The 24,171-nt window shown below is 40.6% G+C and overlaps 1 protein-coding gene across 4 annotated transcripts in view; it reads right to left on the reverse strand.

Annotated features, from left to right (window-relative positions):
- pou2f2b (POU class 2 homeobox 2b) overlaps nucleotides 1–22,832 on the reverse strand; it is a 66,511-nt gene extending 43,679 nt beyond the window's left edge. For 2 of the 4 annotated variants that reach the window (XM_028008349.1, XM_028008319.1), the window contains exon 1: nucleotides 21,398–22,826. In XM_028008349.1, the coding sequence (XP_027864150.1) occupies nucleotides 21,398–21,497 (100 nt within the window). In that variant the 5' untranslated portion in view covers nucleotides 21,498–22,826. Of the gene's footprint in view, nucleotides 1–21,397 lie in introns of all 4 variants that reach the window. The other 2 variants (XM_028008334.1, XM_028008341.1) reach the window with 2 other exon arrangements.
- Nucleotides 22,833–24,171: the final 1,339 nt, after the last annotated feature.

The following is a 24,171-nucleotide window of genomic DNA, read 5'->3' on the forward strand; positions in this document are numbered from 1 at the left end:
TCTTTGTTCTGAATCAGCCACAAATCTCTTCACAGTACGATAACGCTTCAGTTTTTGTTAAATATCTAATGTTTTCATATCTTGTCATACGGCACTACACTATGTGATGATTTTCGTCAGCAGAGAGATCCTTTCTCTTTCCCATATTGTTTGAAACCTGTGGCCTGCTTAATAATGTGGAACATCCTTCTTCAGTAGATTTCCTTTAATTGAGCTCACCAGACAAACTAATCAACCCAGTTATCTGAAATTAATTATAGTGATTCAAAGAGCCCTGGCACACAATACCATCTATAAATTTAATAGTAAAGTGAGTGAACCTTTTGAAAATTTGTCTATTTTATGATGCTTTTTTAATTATGTGAATTTTCAAAGAACCAGACAGATGTTTCATTTTTCATTTAAAACCTTTAAAATGAAATCAGTGACATTTGAATCAGATTAAAGAGAAACCTCACTCTAATTTAAATATCTATGCTGTAGTTTCAGCTACACATTTACAGTGACAAATAAAAAGTGAAATGAGAGGCACACATAACCAATGATGTCCTTCCACAGACACAGATCTGTGTGCATAGAAGTTTGAAACTTTCCTGTGTGCATAAACACACGCAACAAGTCAAGCGCTTACCGTTGAGGGTTAACGTAATTTCTTTTCTGCATAAAATAGCTAAAGTTTCTGCTCTGCAGAGTTGTTTGAAATGTTTTGTTCATCTGTTTTTTGTGTCAAATAAAAGCTAAAAATTTGAATAAAGAATTCATGGAAGTATTAATGCCTGCTTTTGCCACAAAATAAATACGTAAAATTAGGCCAGCAAAAGGCTTCAAATAAAATACTAAATGCAAAAGGACTTATTATCATACAAAATATGCATATTTGCTAAGTTAAGATAATACATGAAGTTGCAGATAAGAATAAAGTAAGACTGTGAGCTGAAGAAGCCGGTTCAGCTCTAAAATGTGTTGAACTTCCCATCACTAGTGAGAGCAGTGCTCAGTTAAAAACTTATAATGCCTAGGACATTAATATTAATGTAAACATTAATTACTTAATTAACATTAAGTTCAACATTATGATTTTATATTAAAACTAGTCCATTTAGCTGCTGACAAAACATTCGTTCCTACAAAATACTGAGGTTTGAGTAAAAAATAAACTGGGAAAAAAAGCAAAAAGAAATGAAAACCAAGATGTGATAGAGATTTAGAAGAATGTCAGGTGGGAGGCAGTGAGTTGCTCAGGTAGGGGGCCTTTCCGTGGGACCTCTCTTTTTGTCCTTGACAACACCCAAAATGGTGGAGAAGGGGAGGAACAAAAGGCACACGAGGCAAAAACAAGAGAGTGACAACCTGTGCTGAGTTCATTATATATAAAAAAGCTCCTACTGCCACATATTTTCTACAATGCCTTCCTTTTCTCCCAGCTTTCTATTTGCAGACGTCTAAAACTCAAAACTCAAACTGGTATCGGTAAATCTAGCTGTACCACACATACATACACTCATGCCCGCACAGGGTGTGTCTTTTTATGGTTGCAATAACTTTGCAAAAATTTCTATTCATTTTTCGTTCATTTCTAAACCCTAACCTGAACTGAATTCACACCATAGACCTAAACCTAACCAAAAAACAACACATTCGTATGAGGCCTGGGCTTTGTAAGTAAGTAAGTAAAATTTATTATATAGCACGAATCACAGGTATTAAAATCACACTTTGCAGTTGGATTGCATTTGTTGGCCTAATGAGCCCTGTAAGATGACAAATGCTAGACCTAGCCATTACCAGTACATGCCTGACCCTAACCCTAACCTAAACTCAATTCACACCTAACCAGAAACAGCACTTCTTCTTATGGGACCCAGGCTTCTGGCCCCATAAGGACTAGTGGGACCAGGGAATAGGTAGGAAAATGGTCCTTACACTGTAGCAAAAACAAGACCACACACATACACACAGGATAACATCTGTCATTTCTTAGTTTATGGAACATTACAAGATGATAGAAATCAGCCGCCCACTCATTTGATATTTTCTGACACCAAAAGAGCAACATATTGTCAGAAAAGGTTTATACAAACGCATATAAATAGATGGGAAAACATAAACTCTGATTGAGCGAGCCGGAGCTGGATATTGAGGAAACCTTTGGTAAGGGCAGAAAATGTCAGGTTAGACAAATGACCTTTTAAACATGGAGCAGATGTAGAGAGTTATGCACACTATGGACAGAGGGCGCCTCAACTGTCCGTCTCTTAATGGCTAGTGAAAAGATAAGTGTCACGGTTTCACAAAGCCCTGGAATAAAACTGAGTTATTCCTGAATCAAAGGTGAAATTTTATAGTTGATGGTGCCACTGCACGTTTGGATAAAAAATACTGGAGCATGCCTACAACAGAATATTCAAGAAAAAAGTGGCGGGGGAGTATAAAAGATGCAGTACAGAAAGAAATAAGTGACAGTGACAAAGAGGTTGGGAGAGCAGGCCATGAATTACAGGTGTGGAGTTATGCATGGATGACATCACTGCACCCCTCCTCCAGCCCTTGGGAATGGGCACCTTGGAAACGGTCGCGAAGGGAACAGAGTAGAGGGGGCAGGGGGAAGGTGGAGCAGGTAGCATGGAAGACTAACAGCTAATCCAGCACTGAATTTAACCATTTCAACAATGTGTTTTGCTGATAAACAGCAAAAATTCACGACATACCAACATTTACCTTCCCTGAGTCCGATTCAGCCAATGGACCACCTCTACTCATAAAAGGCAACGAGGAGAGGCTCTATCACAGCCACAGCCCGCATTGTCCTCCTCCTCCCCCATATACTGTGACCTCTCATCCACTCCAGTCATTTAGGAAGGGGAGATTTAGAGCGGCATGATGGTAAAAAACAGGCACATGACAGAGAGGCAGAGACGGCCTCCATTGTCTCTGTTTTAACACATAGAGGAATATTGATGGAAAAACATGTACACGCAAAAAGAGAAGCTGTCATAGTGAAATGTTGGCCGTTAATGTATATAAGGGTGCTTTGGAGGTCATTCTGACCAACAAGCAAAAAGCCAGGAGAGTGCACTTAGAAACTAAAGTTAGCAAACAACACGTTCCTTGATCTTTTCAGGCATTGCAGTAATGAACAAACATGGCTGTGGCCACAAACCACTCTGACCTTGGAAGGCTCTCCATGTTACTGTAGCTCTGTCTGTCTTCTCCTACAATTAGTAAATAAAGCATTCTTAACTTTCTACCCAGCCAACATTCATATATCGGTAGAGAAAAGGCAAGAAGGTACAAGATGGCCTTGTGCTAATTGCAGTATGGGCTCTATCTGTGTTTCTTGATTTGAATTGGTTTGCTTCATATCTAAGATCCAGATAAGACTGAAGGTACCAAACTGTTTTTTTCCCATATGGGATGCATTTAGGAAACGCAATGGATCCCATATGAGAAAGCTATTGTGATCCAAAACCCACTCCAACCTGACCTGAATCATTGAGCCCAAGTATGCTGACTCAGTTCAATTGGGAAACCAAAATTGCAACATTTGTTACTTTTTCAGCTGGTGTAGTTCACTTTCACACTGGACAAAGGATCCAAACTTTTTGAAAAACCTGTTCCACTCCTCGCCTCTAGTGGCACTGCAGCAAGAACCACTGAACAAAACGACATAAAAACCTCAGAAGAAGATATAACATCAACTTCCTTCTTCAAATAATGTAAACAAAAATGGAGTATCTGCAGATTTTAGTAGTAGAAGGATTTCTCTTTTTTCTTTGGTAGAAGACCATGAGTCATTCCTCTAACTAGCACTAGATTCATGCTTTGTTTTGGTTGTATTTTCCCAGAATGCCCTGTGCTATAGTTCGCTTCGTGCTTTTGGAGCGGTCTCTGGTCCTCCTTGTATTCACATACGCATTTGAACCGCATATGTTCGAACCTATGCACAACCTCGGAACAACCAAAACCGAGGTTTGGTTGTTCCGAGGTTCAACCAAACCGAGGTTGAACCGAGGAACAAGAGTTTGGTTTTTTGGTCCTTGTCAAAGTTCAATTGTGAATTCAAACTCCCCAAATGAATCAGACTACTTAGAAAACCTAGAGTTCAATTAAAACAAAATAAGCAAGACTGGTGTGAATGCATCCTTAATTTAAAGATTAACATAACAGAAACATAGAGAAAAGGCTGAATCAGATGATATTCAGCTTGATGAACCCTGACTGGTGAAATGCTGCTTCAAAACTCAAAAAAACAAATTTTGGGGGATCAGAGAATGCAGCGAATGATTTTCAAGATCAGAAGGATTTTCAGAATGAGATCAGAGGGAGCGCAGAGATTTAGGAAAGTGCTAAAAAAAACTTGTGAAACATGGCGGGTCTCCATATACTGTTGGGTCCCATCATGTTGAGACTGCAGCCTGCAGTCCTCTCAGGCTGACAGAAAGAAAGAGCTAACTCCTCCACACATAACAGGAAGCCTTAACAAAGTACGTAATGTTGCTGTGTTTGATGTTTTTGAGGTTTTAACCATCATCTGTTATGGAATATGACTGAATTTGAAATGTTGCTCAACCTATGGTACAAGAAAGAAACAACATTCTCTATAGAAACCACACAGAGACTTTGGTTTTAGCTGCCCTAACCATGCTAATTATTAAAGTCAGAGTCTACTGACAGGTTAAATAATAATATGTAATCATACTGTAGTTATTTACAGTGATTCCTCTCTTATTCAGCATTATGGTGTTTATGGTGTAGCTTCTAATATAAATAATTAACTGTGAGGAAGGGAAGGCAATGAAAACATTTTTGAGTCCTGTTTTAATATTGTCTTATGATATATATTTTAAGAATAACCTGTATTGATAGGCAAAAATGAAGCCCAAAAGATTTTTAATAAGCATAACCCTACAAATCAGTATTTTGGCACAAAAAAACATAAGCTTTGCATCATATTAATTCATGCAAAGTGTTCTAGCAGGACACACCTCTCACACATGCTAGAGGTTTAAACTTAGCATACAACGCATATTAGATATTCATGCGAAAAGTGTGATCAATATCTTTTGCTGAATAAAAGATGCAGCTGGTTTTTGACTGGGGTCGATTTGAAATGGAGATGCTATGCTAATACAAAAAGGCTTTGGTGAGATTGGCCCTGAACCTTCCACATACCAGCAGTTCACATTTAGACGAGCTCACCTGCACTCTCCATAATGCATGAGCTGACTGCATATATATCATCCTCTGCACAGCTCACTCACACACTCCGACACGCGCGAGAAGGCACGAGGCCCCCGGCGTGTGCGCAGGTATGCACAAGACGGCCGAGCCGATACGTTGAGACAAGATTGAAAAAAAAAATAGACTCTGTTAAAAAGTAATTCAACATGAAAATACTTTATGTCCTATAGATGTGTGTTATGTTTGGTCTAATGGTATAGTTTCTGACAAAACTTTGCTTGCAGAAGCTTCTTTGAAAGCGTTAGCTTGCTCTGAAGCACGTTGGAGACATAGCTGGTTTAAAAACAGATAAAAAAAACCCGTACTTTGATCAAGCGGTGTGAAACACACAGACAGTGCTTAATCAAAACACTGGTAAGCCATCCTGAACTTCCAGGCTTTCGACTGCAAGAAACAGGGTCAAGGCTGCTGAACAACTCAGTGTGAGCCAGCTTCAGTGTGTGTGGGGGTTTCTTTCACTTTTTTTTTTTTTTTTTTGGAGGGGGAGTTTGGTGTTTGTCTGCTAGAAACCATGTCAGTGATGTTTGTGTGCTGCCAATTAACACACAGACTCAGAGTTAGCTGGAGCGGGAAATAAGGAATGGGAAGATAAAGTAAAAAAAAAAAAGAAAAAAGCACAGGAGGTGGAACAATTGATGTTGCCTCAGCATGAAAACCTGTGGTTTGCATTACATTGTTATGGCAGTGGACGATAAATATGCATTCACGGGGGCAGTATGTCTGATTTAGAAGACAAGCGAATTTACTTTGCACTGCTATCTTTTTCTGTCTCTCTGCCCCGGATAGTCTTTAACCTTGGCCTCTGGTGCTTCTGCCTATCGCAATAAAGTCACCCCTCCTCCTCCTCCTCCTTCTTCTCCTCCTCCTCCCCTCTTTCCGTCTCTCTCTCTCTCCGTGTCCCCCCGGCACCACTGTTGTCCACTGTTCCACTCATTCATAGTAAACACTATTGATTTTCAGCAGGGAAAATAAAAAAAAGAGCCATGAATTTTAATGCCCCTATCTGTCCCCTTCTCCATGCCTCTCCCTTCTCCTTCCTCCACCTCTCCTCCTCCTCCTTCACCACCAGCACCTCCAAACCGTCTTTCCTGAGGGGAGGATAAAGAGATGGGGATCGTGTGTCCGTGTGTGTGTGTGTGTGCGCTGGATATGTGAGTATAAGGTAGTGGTATGGAGAGGGGGTTGCATTTCTCATTTCCCAGCTGTGCCTCTCTCACACAACAGCCAGCACCCCCCTGGATCCTCTACCCTTAATACAAAAAACACACACACACACACACACTCGCACGCCCCCACACACCTCTGTTTTTCCTTTTCCTTGTCCCATCCCTTTCTCATTGGTCCCCCTTTTCCTCTTCACACCACTTTCAGCTCTGGGGATCGGAAGACGATGAAAACAGATAGGGGCTCCAACTCAAACAACCGCCGGCATTCACACCACAAGTGATGCAAACCGTCACCTGGGTCAAGGCCATCGACAGGCTCCACAAACATATACATATAAATGCGCTGCTCTCCTCACTTTGCCCTTTTCCAGTTCTAAATCTGCTTACAGTTGTCCATCTGATAGCAGCATTTATCTACCTCCAACACACACACGCACACACACACACTAAAAAAAGCCCCGTCTTCCCACCCATCATCTCCAACCTTTTCTTTTTCCTCCATATCTCCCTCGCCTGGCCTCTCTCTTCTACTCTGTGTATTGATTTTGCTATAAGCGATGTCCCGGTTGCGACAGGTTAGCGCAGACAGACAAAGGCAGACTTCATCAACCAGTGTTAAACACAGGAGCCACGTCCTCAATAATCACTCCATCACACAAAAGACGACAAGAGACAGAAGGAGAGGAAGGGAACCATGGAGAGGAAAGCGCTGATGACGAGCAGTGACGACTGGGGGTAAATGTGTTTTCAAGGTTGTCTTTTTGTTTTCTGTAATTTGAAGGAAACAGTTTCAAAATCTAAGAAGAAGTAAGACTGTTTTGCAGTACTTCTTTTTTATATGAAAAACAAGCACATTAATCAGAAGTCCTGCCAATGTTAGTCCAGATTATTTTCAGAAACAAAATTTTAAAAACGCAAAAAGAGGCTTTGGTGAAGAAAAACTGGTCATATAAAAAAAAATGCTTATCAAAGAGGATTTTTTTCTATACACGTGAACTGGATATGTAGAGAATATGACTTAGAAGTCCATTTTGCCCATTCCTAATCTTTAATTTTCATGCTAGGAAACACAAAAATATTGTAATTTTATGTCAGCTATTCTACACTGGTATTACTTTGTCCAGATTCTGTTTCCATTAAACTTTAATTATAAGCTAAAGATGTTGATGACTCAGAGAAAAGGGTAAAATCTTTTGTAAAACATAAGTAAAACTCTGCTTTAGGACAACCTTCTCCTTAGCCAGAGTTCCCAAGAATCAGGAGCTTATTCCTCTGAATATTATATTATAATATATTTGTCTAATGTTGACCTGCTGGTGTGTTGCTGGCATTAAAGCATAAATAGTGTAATATTTGTCAAATTATACTTATAAAACATTTACACCATTTTTGAAAACGTAAATATGCATCTACAAACTCTTTGCTGTTCTCATAAAAAACACAGAAACATGTCCCATCAGTAGGAGTGATAACACTGTTATTAATGTTAAAATAAAAAGATTATGGACAAAATAAGCCAGTCATTATTGAGAAAGGTACAAATAATTTTTAACATCTTTTTTTTAATAAAATGAAAATAAACAGATAAGCTATTTTCTCACAAGATATAGTTTCTATACATTGTTTTATATCTTGAGAATTACTTTTCGGTATAAATACTGCTTGGCTTAGTGATGATGACTTAGCTGTAGCTATTTCATCTATGGCTAAAAGACGTTTAAACTAAAGAAGTATTTTTTATTCTAATTCTAATTAGAACTACAAACAAGGCCAATAGAAATGCCAAAACAACAACTATAACTTAACTAGCTTGACAGTGTTGTGATATAACTAAGCAATGAAACTGATTTCAAAATGCAATAAAGCATATGAATCCATAAGACAGATTTATTTATTTCAGTGAGAATTATTTCAGGATTTATTTACACCTCTGCTATTTGGTTACTTGGCAGTATACTTGTTTAAGTGAGAAAAACTGAGAAAATAATGCAAATGTGACAACGTATTTGCAGCTTGTGTTCCAATTTAATTGAGTAGTAAAGTTTGCAGGCTCAACTTGTAGTTGGGGTCACTAGTTGCTTCCTTCCTCTGTTATTCTGAGGTTGGAAAGCTGAACAGTTTGTAGGTTTTGCTTTTGGTTCCAATCTCATTACAGGAGTGAGCAGATGTGAACTTTGCTGATCTTTTCAAAACACTCTGAGTCATCTGTCTCCGTGTGTGCATGTGTATTTGTGTGTGTATACACAGACCGTTTTCATCTCCTCTTAATCTCTTGCTCTTAATTCACAGAGTACATTGAGCCGCCTAATAGGATGTGACTGCTGCAGCGCTAGCCACAGCTAGCCGCTAATGAGAAGGCCGCCACAGCCGGAGAATCAAAGCGCCTCATCAGCACTTCTAATTACTCTAAACCTCGTTAGCCGGCTGGAAAGCCAACATCTGCTCTCAGTGACTAGCTAAAGCAAAAATGTAACATCAACATGGCCTGACGTAGCGGAGCAGGAAAACAAAGACCGAGCTGGAGTTTCAAAATCAAAATTTGGTTTATTGTCAAGTTGTTACATTTGTCTCAGAGTTTTACAAGAGAAAAAAGATGACTCCAGCTTTTCAGTGGTACCAAATACACACAAATTAGGGCTGACTGGTCTAACTGCGACAAGCAATTAGTGGTTAAGATGTGGCGTCCACCATGTGATCTTTCAATGAAACACTGGTTCAAATTCAAACTCAGAAATACATCAGTTCTCCCAAAAGGAAATTAAATCTTGTTGTAACGCATTCATTCAAATTCTTCAGAGCTCTTATAAACAGTGATGGCCGTTAGCAGAAAGGATGTAGCAGTCAGTATTAAAGTGAATTTGAAGAAGCCTCTGACTGAAGACACTCTGTTACTTTCTGAACATTTGTTGCACTGAGTCAAATGCTAAAATCTCAACAGTTCAAAATTGGATATTGGAAATCAGGAAGTTCAAAGTGTTAATTGTAGAGGCAAAAATTGCTATTTTTTCATATAAGCTCCTATAAAAGGGCATCAGATTGAATGGTGAATACGACTTCAGGGGTTTATGTGATTTTATCTTTATTTTTTAAGGTTATTTTCCTTATTTATTTTCTCTTATTTGTTCATTTTTGTTAAAACTGTTGTTATGACTCGGATCATTAAGCATCTGGTGGAGAGTGGGGACGATGTAGGGTTGGCAAAAGTTATTGTGAGAGGATTTGGGGTTTTTGGGAAACCTTGAGATGGGAATGTGACATTTTACAATGTCATTTGTGCTAAAATAATCAAAACTGTGTTACAAACAAAAACGAAATCACAAAATATTAAGAACAGACAAGATATCTCAATAGAAACACATAGAAAAATGTCCAAACCTCTGTGCAAAAGACTGAAAAGTGCAAACTTTGGCTGCATTTTGTAAATACTAATAAATTACTATTTAAACTCTATTTAGCATGAACTGTGTTCTCCTTATCTGCTGCTGTGGATTTTTCCTGAGCTGTTTTGTTCCACTGTGAGGTCCTGAGGGTACTAATGCTGCCCATCTCTGAAGCAGCAGGTGTGTGAACAGCAGGTTTCCATGTTGCTCTGTCAGTTTGCCCACTCGCCCCCTCTCTGCCTCTGATCAAAGCGCATCCTTTCAAACTCACCCCCCACTCATATCGCCTCCTCCTGCCCCCCAACCTCCTTCTGTTGCTCCTCTCTCCCACCTCCACCTTCCTCCTCCTCCTCTTCGCATCATAATTTGACTGATGATTACACTTGTCACTCATGGCAGCATGTGGCCAATTAGGAGGACGGGGTGAAGGGGAGGGAAGGGACAAGCAGGTTGCAACGTGGGGGAGGGAGATTTTAGGCCCATCACTGCTTCTTCCACTTAGCTGGCCTTTTCAGCTCTTACCTATGCCGGAAACCAATATTAATTCCTGTTCAATCTTTCGTACGGGATTCAAGAAACAAAGCAGAGAAATGCACTTTCCGTCTCTTTCCACGATGCTTTGGCCTTGTCTCACACTCTCTTGGCCACTTCAGCGTGTGCCCATGTTCCAAGGTAATCACAGACTCATTTAAAGTCACTTTTGCACACTACCTCTGACTGGTGGTTAAGAGTGCGACGGCAGACTAGGCTTTTATGGGCCTTAATGTGTCCTAGAGACACTTTGGCAACAAGGCTGCGGTCCCCCACCCCCTCCACTCCCAAGAAGATGTGAGGACAGCACGAGGGAGAGAGGGCCAGGACACGCGAGGCCGACTTAACCAGGTTGAAAACTGGGGGAACGAAACAGGATGAAAGGAAGGGAGAGGGACAAAATGGACAGAACATGGACACGTCAAAAGAGAGGGGAGAGAGGGGTCACTTAGTCACTCCCCCGGTACCCCCGCTCTGCGCCTCCTCCTTCATCCCCCCTTGTTTTTCTTTTTTTTTACAAGCAGACAAAGGGACAGAGGGGAGCAACCCTTGTACAGAGGAGGGAGGGGTTTGTGCCTCCCTCTAACACCCTAAGATACCTCCCCTCTTTTCTACGCTTGCTAATATTTCCAGACAACCAGTTAATACCACAAGCGTATTAAGATGGTGGACAAAGTGTAACATTTTTATTTAGACAGCATCTAGATTTTAAGTTAGGGGTTGGTCAAATAAAAATCAGAAAAATGTGGCTTGACTGTATAAATAGTAACCAGAATATTCAGAAATGAAGATTCTAAAAAGTTATGTTTGCAAACCATGCAAGAAGATGCTTTGATTACCCTGAAAATACTACTGCCACTTTAAAACACAGTGGTGGCAGCATCATGATACGGGGATGCGTTTCTTCAGAAGAGACAGAGAAGCTAGTCATTATGTAAACACAAAGCAATCCTGGAAGAAAAACTGTTCTGCCTGTTTAAAAAGGCAAGATTTTAATATTTTTCATTGATTTTCCAAATCGGAGAGGCTCCACACACGACGAAAACAAATCGTGTATTTAATAGACACAAGCAGATTCCACTCACAAATATTTCAGCTGCCGGAAAGAAAATCTCACAAAACCTCTCGATACAAAACAATAGCTCAGAGTAAGTAAACAAGGCCGATGAGGAAGAAGCAAAGGCGATAGTTTGCGGATTATTTTTAAAAGAGAAACAATAACTCAAAAATAAAAGGAGTTAGTTGAAGAAGTTATAGTTTTTTAATAGGTGAGGGTTTAATTATTATCATGTGTTTTGGATTCCCCTCCATCTTTCTGTCAATTTACTTTCTGACTGGCTACAGGTCACATTCAAGTGAGTTTTTCCACTGGGAACAACTCACACTCCGAAATATCAGACCAAGACAATCCGACTTGTTCAATATCCCCGATTTGAGGTCGTAGCGGTCCAGACATCCTTCCGAGCAAACCAGATCACTCCTAAGACATCACACAGAGCAGGAATATCTCCTAAGATTATCTTAAGAGCCATCACGATAATCGGAGAGACCTTTAGACTGGAAGAAGACGAAGATCGGGCCGAAAATCGGCATAGAAATCAACCAGGCTTTAGAGGTTGAAAAAGACTTGAGGCTAGGCCAGAGGTTCGGCTTCAAACAGAAAAATGACCCACAAGCCAGAGCTACACTGGGATGAAATCATATTCATGTGTTAGAATGGCCCAGTCAAAGTCTGAACCCCAACTCCAACAGAGGCAAAACCTGAAACTTAATTTTCACAGAGGCTCAGTGCGTTGGGTTCAGTTTTCTTCCAGATTTATTCCAGCTATGCACTATATGTGTTGGTCCATCATATTAACTTCTAATAAAACACATTGAAGTTTTATTAGAAGTTAAAGTTTGCCGATGAAGTTTGTAGCTGTAAAGTTTTAAATGTTAAAGAACGTGAATATTTTTGCAAGGCAACAAAGACTGTTATATGGATTAAAAACCAACAAATAATTGCTAAAGACTGTCACGTGTTTGCAGCTGCAATAAAAAAAAAAAGTTTATGCACTTTTTGAAGAAAGACAGGAGTGAGAGAAGCTGCACAAGGGAGGGAAATGAGAAGCAGAAGAGGTGGTGAAGTACAACAGATTAATTTCAGAACAGAATGCTCCTGCTGAGAGAAGGACAGAGAGCAGGAAGGATAGAGGGGATCAGGAGCGGGGAAAACGCTGAGAAGAAAAAGAAGAGAACGGAGATTAAACATGCATTCAGCTCTCTCAAAGGGCTGCAGTGTTTCCCTTTTTCTTCTTTTTTTTTGGGGAGTGGGGTGTGTGGGGGTCTCTGCTGCCTGTGAATGTGTGTGAATGTGTATGCATTTGCAGTGATGTGACATAGCTTCTGGAAGACACATTCACCGCCGGTTTGAAAACCCCAAACGCTGAGCACTCTCATCCGCCTGCACTCTGAAGGACATGCGATGGAACCCCGGAGGTTAATAGGACGTCTTCATTACCATAAATCTTATCAGCTAAATGAAATGGGCGAGAAGGGGCTCTGATTTAGGCCTCCTGCTCCGCTGGACTAAAAGGGAGACACCCAATCAAACCCCTGGGTTTTATTGGTCTTTTTTATTATCTAAATGTACTGGCACATGAGCCGGGTGGCAGAGGTGACAGCCCATAGCAATCAACAACAAAAGAAGACAACGGCCGGGGGAAACACAATTGGTAGTCTGTAAATCAGTCATCTCTGCAGATGTTGCACAATGTGCATGAAGAATATGCATGAAATGTAGCCCTTATTTATGAGTAAGAGGAGGAGAGTAGTACACACAACTCCAATCCAATGGAAAAAAGAGGGAAGAGAAAATGGATTTAGCTTCAGTTTAGTTTAGTTTAGTTTATATCCACATCTAGCTCCATCAATGCTATTTTTACAGTGATCCACGCATCACATGAGTCACATCATTAAACAGTTTTTAGAAACTAAATAAAAACAAAACAAGACAACATGGCATAAACCATATTATATACTGTATATAGATATATATACAGTAGTGCAATATATCCAACTCACAACCACAAACGTACATTGTCTGAAGAACACTAAAATATTTTACCTTTAATTTACTATCATTAAATATAACATATGCTGCCGTTACACAGAGCAGAACTGTACATTAGTTCTAACCTTTGGAAAAATACATTTCTGTTTTATAGCATGCCTAGTAAAGTGAAAATGTCTATTTTGGCTAAATGATACATTTTGAAATGAAATCACAGGTGTTCAGCGCGAGTAGTGAGTAGTTTAATCTACCTTTAAGAGAAAATCATCCCAACATGTCACACAGTCTTCTAACACTTGTGGAGTAATGACAACAAAGCACAATACAAGCTGCTCTATTACAGAATCATTTCAGTTTTATATTATGAAACTGAGATTTCATATTCCTAATGTCCCAGGGAGGACATTAGGAGTAAACTGTGTGGAAATAATATATTTAATAAGTTAATAAAGTGTTAGAAACAGTCTGGTGTGATTCATACTGTGACTTCCTGATAGTTTGAGGTTTGTGATTGGCAGCCTGTTGAGACGTCCGCTCAATCCCTGATAACAGAGCTTCTACCTCTGACCAAGCATCCAAACGCAGCCGGAGAGAGACGCTCCAAGAGAAAGGGTGAGGAAGAGAGAGAGAGGAGGAATGGGAGCAAGAACCAGAGAAAGGAGTATAAATCAATATCTAGAATGGAGTCAGGAGGTTTGTATGTGTTTAGTCCTGCTGATGTGTTGATTAACTGCACTGCACACACCTCACCACATACCACACACTCTTCTTCCATCCTGGTGTGTATGTGTGTGTTCTGCAGCTGATTAAGGTCTCGGGATGTGATTAAGTGGCCCGCTCATCCAGCTCCTGGTTGGGGCTAATGTTGGGCTTTATTTCACCGGACACACACCGACCAACACCACAAAATGCATCTGCAGCGATTCAGTAAACAAATTCAGAGCTAATCAGGCTGTAGATGCAACTCATCGAGGTCGGTGAGTGATATTTTTTTAATGACGTCCAGCTGCGTACGCTTCAAAGTGTCTTTGTGGAGGTATGGACATTTAAAGCAAGGCTGTAAAGGTCACTTTCCCTTCGCACTGCAAACATCTTCACATCACTTGAACTTTTTCACCCTTTTTCATGTGAAAACCTCAAAATTCGATGGATTTAATTGGGAGTTTATAGACCAGCACAAAGTAGCATATAATGTGTTGAGGGATCAAGGATGCATTATCTCCAGTTTATTTTTTTAGTGAAGTAAAAATCTGAAAATGTGTTGCTTGTCTCTCTCCACTGCCAAATCAAATCTTCATATGATTACGTTTTACTCTCTTTAAACACCAAATGACTGATTTTTTTTTACATAATATTCTTTACCGCAAAGTTAGACAAGCTTGGTCAGAATGATTGAAGATAATTTGTGAACATCAGTTTTAAAGCTTTACCACAGATTTCTAATCTGGACTTTGACTGGACCATACAGAAACATGAATATCCTTTAAACTGATGTGGCTCTGGCTGTATGTTTAGTGTTGTTGTCCTGGAGAACGGAGAACCTCCACCTATCAAGTCTTTCACTGCCTCTGACAGGTTTTCTTCCAGGATTAATCTGTATCATCTTCCCATCAACTATTACCAGTTTTCCTGCTCAGGCAGAAAAAGCCATTACCACATACCATACCATATCATCCTGCCACCACTGTGTTGTGTAGAGGTAGAGTGAGACCCTTATATTGAACTTTGTAGCAGCAATCCAGAGTTTGATTCCAAACTTTGGGACTTTTGCTGCATTTACTCTCTTCTTTCTCTGCCCATTTACTTTCTGAATACTGCAAATAAGAGCCACAAAAACCTTTTTAAAAAAATGTATAACTTAAGACTGGTCATTTTCTTTACATTTACAGTAATGCATTACTTTGTATTGATTTAGCACACAAAAATTTTGTTTGTAGTTGTAACATGACAAAAATACATATTAAGATGCCCCTTATATGTATGCATCTTGATCCCTGTGGTTCTTAAGGGAAATTCAATACTACTAATGCTGCTAATGAGCATTAATACTAAGAAGTACAAATAAGACATCTTAAATAATGGTGTCATTACATACAGTCTCAGACTGAATCTGTGTGGATTAATCCAGAACCACATAACAGGTTTAACTTCCAGTGAGTATTTTAGGAGAATGAAGTCGCTGTAATTAGAGCGGGTATGATTACATGCTCGTATTGCCATACGCCGATTTTAAAATTAAATCCAATCCTGACTTCCATGGCTAAGGCATTCCACATCAGCTAAACATAAACCACCCCGCCTCCGGCGTTCTTTGGGTCTTGTCACATTGTCAAACTAATATAGACCAACTGATAGCCCATTAGCTGCTGAAGCATCCTGACATAAGTGTGCTACATTCAGGACTCCGCGGCTGCCTCATAAACTGCAATCTAATTCTACTACCACAGGGAGAGCAGAGCGGAGCGGAGGGAGTGAGAGGGATTCGGGTTGTGACAGAGAGCAGAGAGTGGGAAAGAAATGGGAAAAGAAGAGGAGAGGGAGGGAGAGAGCCACAGAAGAAGAGAGAGGTTGCTTAATGCAATAAAGCATGTAGTATTGACATCTTTCTCGTGTCTATTGATTCCCCATTATGTTGCTAACAAACCCAGGTTGACATTTTGTCATTTGCAATCATGTTAACACTGCGACTTGCACGCTCCCCCTCCACAAGCCAATCTATACCTGCACACACCAGTTTGCACACGCCTTCATACTTGTGCACATTTATTCCCTCTTCATTAAACACACACACACAAAGTAGATGCATGCATGACATTACATCATGTTCCAAGTAAATAAAGGAAGGAACAAAAAACACGAGCAAAAGAAGGAGTTGAAGTGTTGAAGAGTGAGATGCACCAGTCAACCAACCAGAGATTGGAATTCATCAGTTTTCACTGATTAGCTCTGATTGGTGGAAAAACGGGGAATGCATTTAAGCTAAGAGATCCAATCATTGAAAAGGGCACTTTTTCAGTCTTGTTACAAAAAGGGGGCATTTATTGCCCTTAAAAACAACAAAAAACAGAGAAAGCCCAAATCAAGCAGAAATCAGTATCAGTGTGTCAAAGCCTGACTGTTGCCTCTCTTAAATTATGGCAAAATCATCTTATATGAGTAGAAATATGACCTGAGTTTGGATGCAAGGTCCCAAAGGAGCCAGAGTTTGGCTTTGGAAAGCCTAGAGAAATATGGCTCAAAAGAATTTCAAAATATTAAAAGACTCTGAGGCAAATTTCTGCATAACGAAATGTGGATCTCAGACTTCTACAGCAAAAATGTGATGAGTGTAAATGGAAATGTGTTGATTTCATATCAGCATTTATGGCTTTCAGGAAAAAAAAAACTGAATCAAAGAAAAAAAAAAACAACAGACATTTGTATACCTCAGGAAAATCCTGATCTGGATACAGGTCACATTTTTTATTCGTCATATGAATGAAAACCGTGGAGGAGCTGCACAGCAAAAATGTCTCTAAATGTCACTAAATGATAAAAGCAGATAAAGAAATACACTGCTCAAAAAAATAAAGGGAACACTTAAACAGGTGTTTAACACTTAAAGTGTTCCCTTTATTTTTTTGAGCAGTATATATAAAAAATAAAATAAAATAAACAGCATTTTAAATCTGAAATTTGAAACCCATTTGTAAGTGTAAGCGCTTGCATGCGTGAAAGAGAGTCAGTCTTGTAGGAAACAGTGGCTAATGGTGTGTGACAGAGAGTGCATAGCGAAGATGAACTGAATCTATGAGTGTGTGAGGAAAAAGGCAGTTTTTGGCCCCATCATATCATATCCCAGCAAGCCCAGCACTGTGCGGGAAACTCACCGGTTTCTCCTCTATGTCCCATTAAACTTTCATACGCCGGTTAATGCTGATGGCTCTACAAACCACTTTACTACGTACACACAGGTAGTTCACACAGCGATGCCACTGACCTGTACCTTTCACAGACACGGTGCCATTAAAAATAGAACAAAACCTGGATGGGTTACAGCAGCTCGCCATCCAGGTGGAAAAGGGTCTAACACGCTTGTTTTATGCTACTGTATGTGATGGCTTGTCTGTTTCATGACGGTGTGTGTGGGTGTCTGTTGGGGTGTGTGTGTGTGTGTGTGTGAGAGCCCCCACAGGGGTTGTGCATGAGTGCTCGAGGCCTGTTGTAACATAAAAGAGAATGAACACACAGGGGGGCAGAGCAGGGTCAGGTGGGGCTGAATCTAACACTGCCGCTGTGACCTCTGACCCCGCACAAAGCTGTGACGCAAAGGAGTCAAGTAGCTGCCACCAGTCAAAGAGACAAGTTAACCGAGAGCTCAAGTCAAAAGCCCATCGACTACACGGGAAATCTGCAGGCCTTGCAAAAGTGTTCCCATCCGAACTTTTTCACACTTTGTGACGTCACAATCACAAACTTTAATGTATTTCACTGAGAGTTGATGTGGGAGACAAACACAAAGTAGAGCATCATTTTGCAGTGGAAGGAAAGTGAAGCACAGTTACTGTATGTTGTATGAATAAAAATCAAATATGTGTGGCCTGCATTCATATTTAGCCATTTTGAATCAGCACTTTGTCAAACCCCCTTTTAATGCAGTAACAGCTTTGGAGTTTTTTGCTACCTGCTTGAACTGAAGTTTTTTTAAAACTCTCTCTCTTTGCAAAGAGCTCACAGAGTGTCTGCAAGCATCAATTTTCCACATTTGAAGCCTTCACAGAACAGCTGGATTCCTATTGAGATTAAATCACAGACATTTTGACTCTGTTTACCAACAAGTTGACTTCTGAAGCCAGCAGGTTTCACTTCTTTAGGGGGTATCAGAGTAAAATCGCCTGAATCCATATTCTTGACACACTTTTGTAATTTTTATTAGTAAAAATCACATACATCCCTTTTTCCTTCCACTTTTCTACAAATTGTTTTTGGCCAAACACATTAAAGTCTGTGGTAGTAACATGACAAGATATGAGAAAGTTGGTGGCAAAAATACATTTACAGAGCAAAAGCTATGAACTATTACAGCTCAGATGTTAAGCAACTTTAAAATGTCGGTTAATTTACTGTTAGTTGGTTTCAGTATTAATTTGTTGCCGAACATCCTTGCTTCCATCTTGTTTCCTTGTGTTCCCAATCTCGTTTCACTCCGGGGTTTGTGAATCGACCCTTGCAGCAACAAACCCTGCATTTTTCAAGAAGGACATTGCGCCGTTCTGCTTTATCTAAACAGAATAAAATCAGCATAGCATTGTGAATCACTGTCATCCCCCTCATTCAAGTAGCTCAGCTGCCTGCGCAAACTTCCCATCCGTTTGTCTGCTTATTCAGATGCAAGGCCAGGGCCCGGGACGCTGCAACATAATGGCTCATCTGTGGTTTATCCTCACCTCTCCACTCAAACTGAGTTTTCCTCACCTTCCTCGTTTTTCACTGTCATCTGACTCACTTTCACGTGATTCTCTCCTTTCTCTCTCTCTCCTTCCACATTTTTTTTTTGTATCTCATTCTGACATTTGCCATTTTTCAACACTTGGAGTGCAAAAACTCCTCCCCGCGGGTCCCTTTGCCTCACCCTCCTTCCAACATCTGTCCCTTCTCCTCTTTGTATACATCTCTGGAGAAATGTCAGGTAACAGGTCATTCTCGTCCCTGCACGCTGTTTTTCTCTATTTATCTCCATCACTTGCCCTTTGTCGTGGCTGCAGTTGCAGTGAGAGGTGAAACTGGCTGTCTCCAAAATCAAATGATTCAAAACAGATTTCTAAAAGTGATACTAGGAATTTGGGACGGCTTGTTTTGGTTGTGCCGTTGAAGAGATAGTTCGTTACTTTTTTCCCCACATTAGCTGAGAAAAAAAAAGGTTCCTCTTCAGCCTCTGGGTCCTAGTAGTCTGGATTTATGGGGCATCGTCTCTATAAAGGGGAAATTTTAACTTTTGGGTTCCCCGTACAAAACAAAACAAGAACGTCCCCCTGAAACCAGAATTGTAACTGGTGAAGCTGGAAGTTGCCGAGAAGCCCCGCATCCATCCAAGATGGCTGCCATGCATAAAAATATCCTAAAAGTTGCATCTATTTAATATATAATTTATATTTACTATATGTACTGTAACACCGCTATTTGTGAAAAATGTAATTTAGTGCTTGAATGCATGAAATGGAAAGAATTGTTGTCATTCATTTAAACAATAAAAACATAAAACAATTACAAATAACACTGGATTACTACATGCAGCAAGGATGCACATCACAACACATATGTGGTCCCCTACATTATACTTAATGGAAGTGTGGAATAGCACATTAAAGGTGAAATAATAGTCTTTTAGCAGAACCTCACTTCCAAAATTTTTAACTGTCCCTTTAAAAGCTAATTTAAATCAGTGGACAAAGGCAACATGCATCTTAATAATGGAGAAAATCATTAAAGAGTTTTCAAAAAGTGAAGTTTGAGATTGATGACACACAGAAATATATTTCTGGCTTTTGTTGCTGTTTAGATGGTTACAACGTACAACTATTGGCAATCATAAATTAATTGTCCATCATTTTCTACAATGCCTTTTTCCTTCCACTTAACTTTCCATGAACATACAGCGCTCTGTGAACATTTAGCTTTTTCTCTTTTTTTAGCAGCAGTGTTTTGTGGAGTGCTCTCCATGTGGAGATGCGCCATTTTCTGTAAACCAAAATTATCGAAATGAATACAACACACTGTGTAGTCAGGTTTTGTAACTTTAGTTTCACTTTTAAAATAAATTACTTAATTAAATGAAACTATTGATAGTATAATTTAAGTTTTATGCAACTGCATAAAACTTGTGCATTTGTGCAACTATGCAGGTTCAAAGTTTGCTTATACCTCAGGCCATCTTCACAAGCTATGGAGATCTACTATTACAACACTTTGCTGAACTATTTTGATTTTTATTCGTCCACAAACGAGACAGAAAGAGGAAGCTGTTGCATGCGTAGAAATCAGACCAGGCTGGACTGCGCTCAGAGTCCTCTGACAGCAGCACTTATATACTGAGGCCGGTCTGGATGCTCCCAACATGCGTCCCTTTTCTTCCACATGAGCGCAGATAAAACACAGACGGCGCCACTGCTTCATCCCCCCCTCTCCCCCTCATCTTCCTCTCCTCTTCCTCCCTGACTCCACACTCCCTTCGCTCCCAACCGCGCAGCAGCCAAGCCATGGGACTGAAAGAGACGCAGTCAGTCACTCCAAGTGGAGATTTTTGCCAAGATGGGAGCATTCGTGCGCCTCAATAAACAATGATAAATACTAGTATGTGGTTCCCCTGCAGATTATGTTTGTGAATGAAGCTCATGCACACAATTTAAAAAAAATAAATAAAGGAATAAAAGGGTGTAATTCTCTTCTCATTCAGCATGGTTGCACTTCTCCGTACACCTTGCTCTCTCCTTCTGTCTCCCCCTCTCACTTCTTCCACCGGCCCCGGAATCGATCTCCGCAGGATCGATAAGTTGGCATGAATATTCCCTGCCTGCCGAGAGTCTAGTTGGGGAGAGTCGGAGGCTGAGGCTCAGGCGCAGGCAGCGGAGGAGAGGGGAAGGACGGGGAGCGGATTCTGGAGAGCGAAATACCCGGAGAAAGGAGCACAGAGGCGGAGAGGAAATAAAACATCACACGCAGGGGGTGGATGGAGTAACGGCGCATCGGACTGGACAGCAAATACGAGGATATACATCTATATTTTTTTTTTTATCTTAATGCACGGATAAATTAATTCCGATTCAAACAAAAGGTTGCACAGGAATCTGGTTAGGAAAAAAAGAGGAGACCGGGGGAAGTGAGTGTGTAAAGTGGGTGTGTGTGCGCCGACAGCTCTTCCAGCTCTGCAAGCGCATCGGGGCGGGTCTGCAAGGCTGGCCGACATGGAGGAGGTGTAGCACAAGGAAGATAAGGAGGGAAGATAAAACAATATAGTAAAAATAAATACAAATTAAAAAAAAATGTCTTACCAGAGTTGGAGCGGAGAGCCAGAGGAGACTTGAGACGCCAGGCGCTGAGGTCAGGGGCAGTTCTCTGAAAGACGAACGGCACCGGCAAGGGAACAAACATGATCTTCTTCTTCCTCCTGCTTCTCGTTTGGATGCAAATAATCTGACACAAGCTGGGTGACAAGCTCTGTCCTCCTCTGATGCTTCTGGCTCTTCTCTGGCAGACAGCTTTGGGGGAATATTTGGTTTGTAGAGCTCACAACATTCGCAGTTAGATGTGTGCACATGTAGCCTCGGCTGCGCACTTTTCTATGTACACGTGTGATGCATTAGAGTTTTGGTGTAGCCTAAATGTGCATAGAGCATTCATATATAGATATATACTTATATAGACGTGGTCCCTTGAGTAACTATCACGCAGACGGGGAAGAGAGGAGCTCGACTTCTGCAGCTACGTAGAAAGTTCCCTTAGAATTAAAGCTTAGAATAAAAGCTGATGCACCTACGCCTTTCTTTCACTACCTTTGCTCTGTTAAAGCTTTCTCCTTGAGTAAACATAGAGGCCCCCGGAGCTTATTTTATCCTCTCACTCCTCAGCAGTTCCTGTAGGTGTGAAGAAGGCATGAGAACAGTCGCTGAGCCTATTCCTGTGGCGTCGCCGCTTTGGTATCGCGTTTGCAGTTTAGAACAACACCATCGGAGATTACACAAAGACAGGACAAGAAAAGACACGCAGAGTTGTTAAGATGTATGCATTTTGTGGGGATATTGTATATATATTTGGTCTTTAGCTGCTCCTTAGTCGTCTACATTCATCCAATACGCGCAAACGCGCCGGATCGCGCATTCAACACAGCTCGGTTTAAGCGGGGTTTTTTTTCTAAATCTAATAATAAATAGGTATAAACAAATGATAAATAAAAGGGGGCACAAACAAACAGGAGTCAGAGAACACAGCAGCGAGCGCGCATGGCACTGACGCTCCTCCTCCTTCGCTCTCTGTCACAAGGCAGTAATTAAAACGCAATCAATCGATAGATAAATAAATAAACATCTAAATAAATAAATACTAAAAACGGAAATCCCCACGAACAGAAAAGAAACAAAAAATAAATAAATAAATAAAACCACAAGACGGCGTTGCTATTCTAGAATCCGACCATGGTGCCGCGTCTTATCGGAACACTTGCCTATATCTCCGTCCATCCGCCTGTGTGTCTTTGTTTTTGTTTTTGTTTTTTTGTTTTTTTTTTTGTCTTTCTTTCTCTCTTTTTTGATTTTTGTTTGTCTCTTTTTGTCCCCTTCCCGTTATAATTTGGGAACCCCCAGATAGCTCACTCGACCCGGCTCCCCTCCAGGATTGTAGCGATCTGCCACCAGGCTGGCCGCAACATTGAGGCGAGAGAGGAGCCGCTACTACTCACACATCACCACCCCCATCCTCCGCACCTCCCCTCCTCCCTCCTCCCTCCTTCAATCCCTCCCTCCTCCTGCCTCCTACACCCGCCTAAGCACCTCACCACCGCCCCTCCTTTCCCACCTCTCTCTCGTTTTCACTACCGCTGCAAAAGGTATCCTGTATTGATTTTTTTTGCACCGCCACCATCACCCCCCTCCACCAACACCACCTCCTCTTAATAATACCGACTATAATGATGCCAGCGTTGATCAGTGCATTACTGTTTAGACTCCTTGAGAAGGGACAAAAGTCCCCATAAGAGGCGCCTATGCAGCCGATATCCGTCAGGATGCAAGGCTTGCTCATAATGAAGTTATCACGCTGCTCCCGTTCAGAGCCGGCCGAAGGTATAAGCGAATTAAGCTTCCCCACCCCAGTCAGCAAGAGTGACTTCTGACAGAGGGGCAAGCAGGTACCAGGTTGCCCAGGGACGCATTGAAAGGGCAAAGAGCACCAGATAGAAACATAGAAGATATTTGTCAGCTGGGCCATGAAGAAGTTTTCTATTGCTTGATACATGAGCGGCCAATGGGGAGCCGCGTGCCTATGGGTTGAGTAGAAACCCCCTGGTTGCTGCTGAGAATAGCAAGATTAGCTTGCATGCTTTGTGCAGAGCTGCATTGCATTTCATTTATATCGGTTGAGGGGTAAACATTTAAAACTATTTTCTATTTTCTACTTAAACTCTGTAGGGAAAGAAATACGAAATCCCTCATTTATTTTTGTTTTGATCTGGGGTCATATTTAATGAGTCACAACCAAAATAAAGTGTTTTTTAAAAGGTTTTCAGAAAATAAAGTCATAATTAAATTGCATTACATGCCATCTGAGTATGTTTATGATTATTTATGTCTGCAGGTTTTGTATGAAAAAGAAATGAAGTGACCCAGAGCTGAGTTACCATGAGGGTCCAGCTAACCAGGTTATCTCATACTTATTGTTGCACTGCTAGTAAAACATGAATCTATTGGGGTTAAATGCAATACATGGAATAAAGATTTGGGCTATTTGAAGGGATTTTATAATGGGCTCTATTCATACTTCACAGACAGATTTTCTCTAGTTTCCAATAGAAAATGGAACAAATGCCACCTAAAGTCAGAATTTTGACCAGAAAGGTCAGAGGTCACAGGGGTTCTGTATCCCGTAAGGCTGCTTTGTAGACAAAATTTTATAAAACATGAAATCAGAACAAAAAAATCTGTAAATATAGTGTAATACAAAGCCAGATGAGACTTTTCATGCAAATATTTAATTTTAACATCTTAATTACTATTTATCACCATATGAACTATAGGAAAAATAAACTTACTTCCTGAATTTATGTGCAACTACA

This window comes from Xiphophorus couchianus, chromosome 3 (genome assembly GCF_001444195.1).
Source record: "Xiphophorus couchianus chromosome 3, X_couchianus-1.0, whole genome shotgun sequence".
NCBI classification, from domain to species: Eukaryota; Metazoa; Chordata; class Actinopteri; order Cyprinodontiformes; family Poeciliidae; genus Xiphophorus; species Xiphophorus couchianus.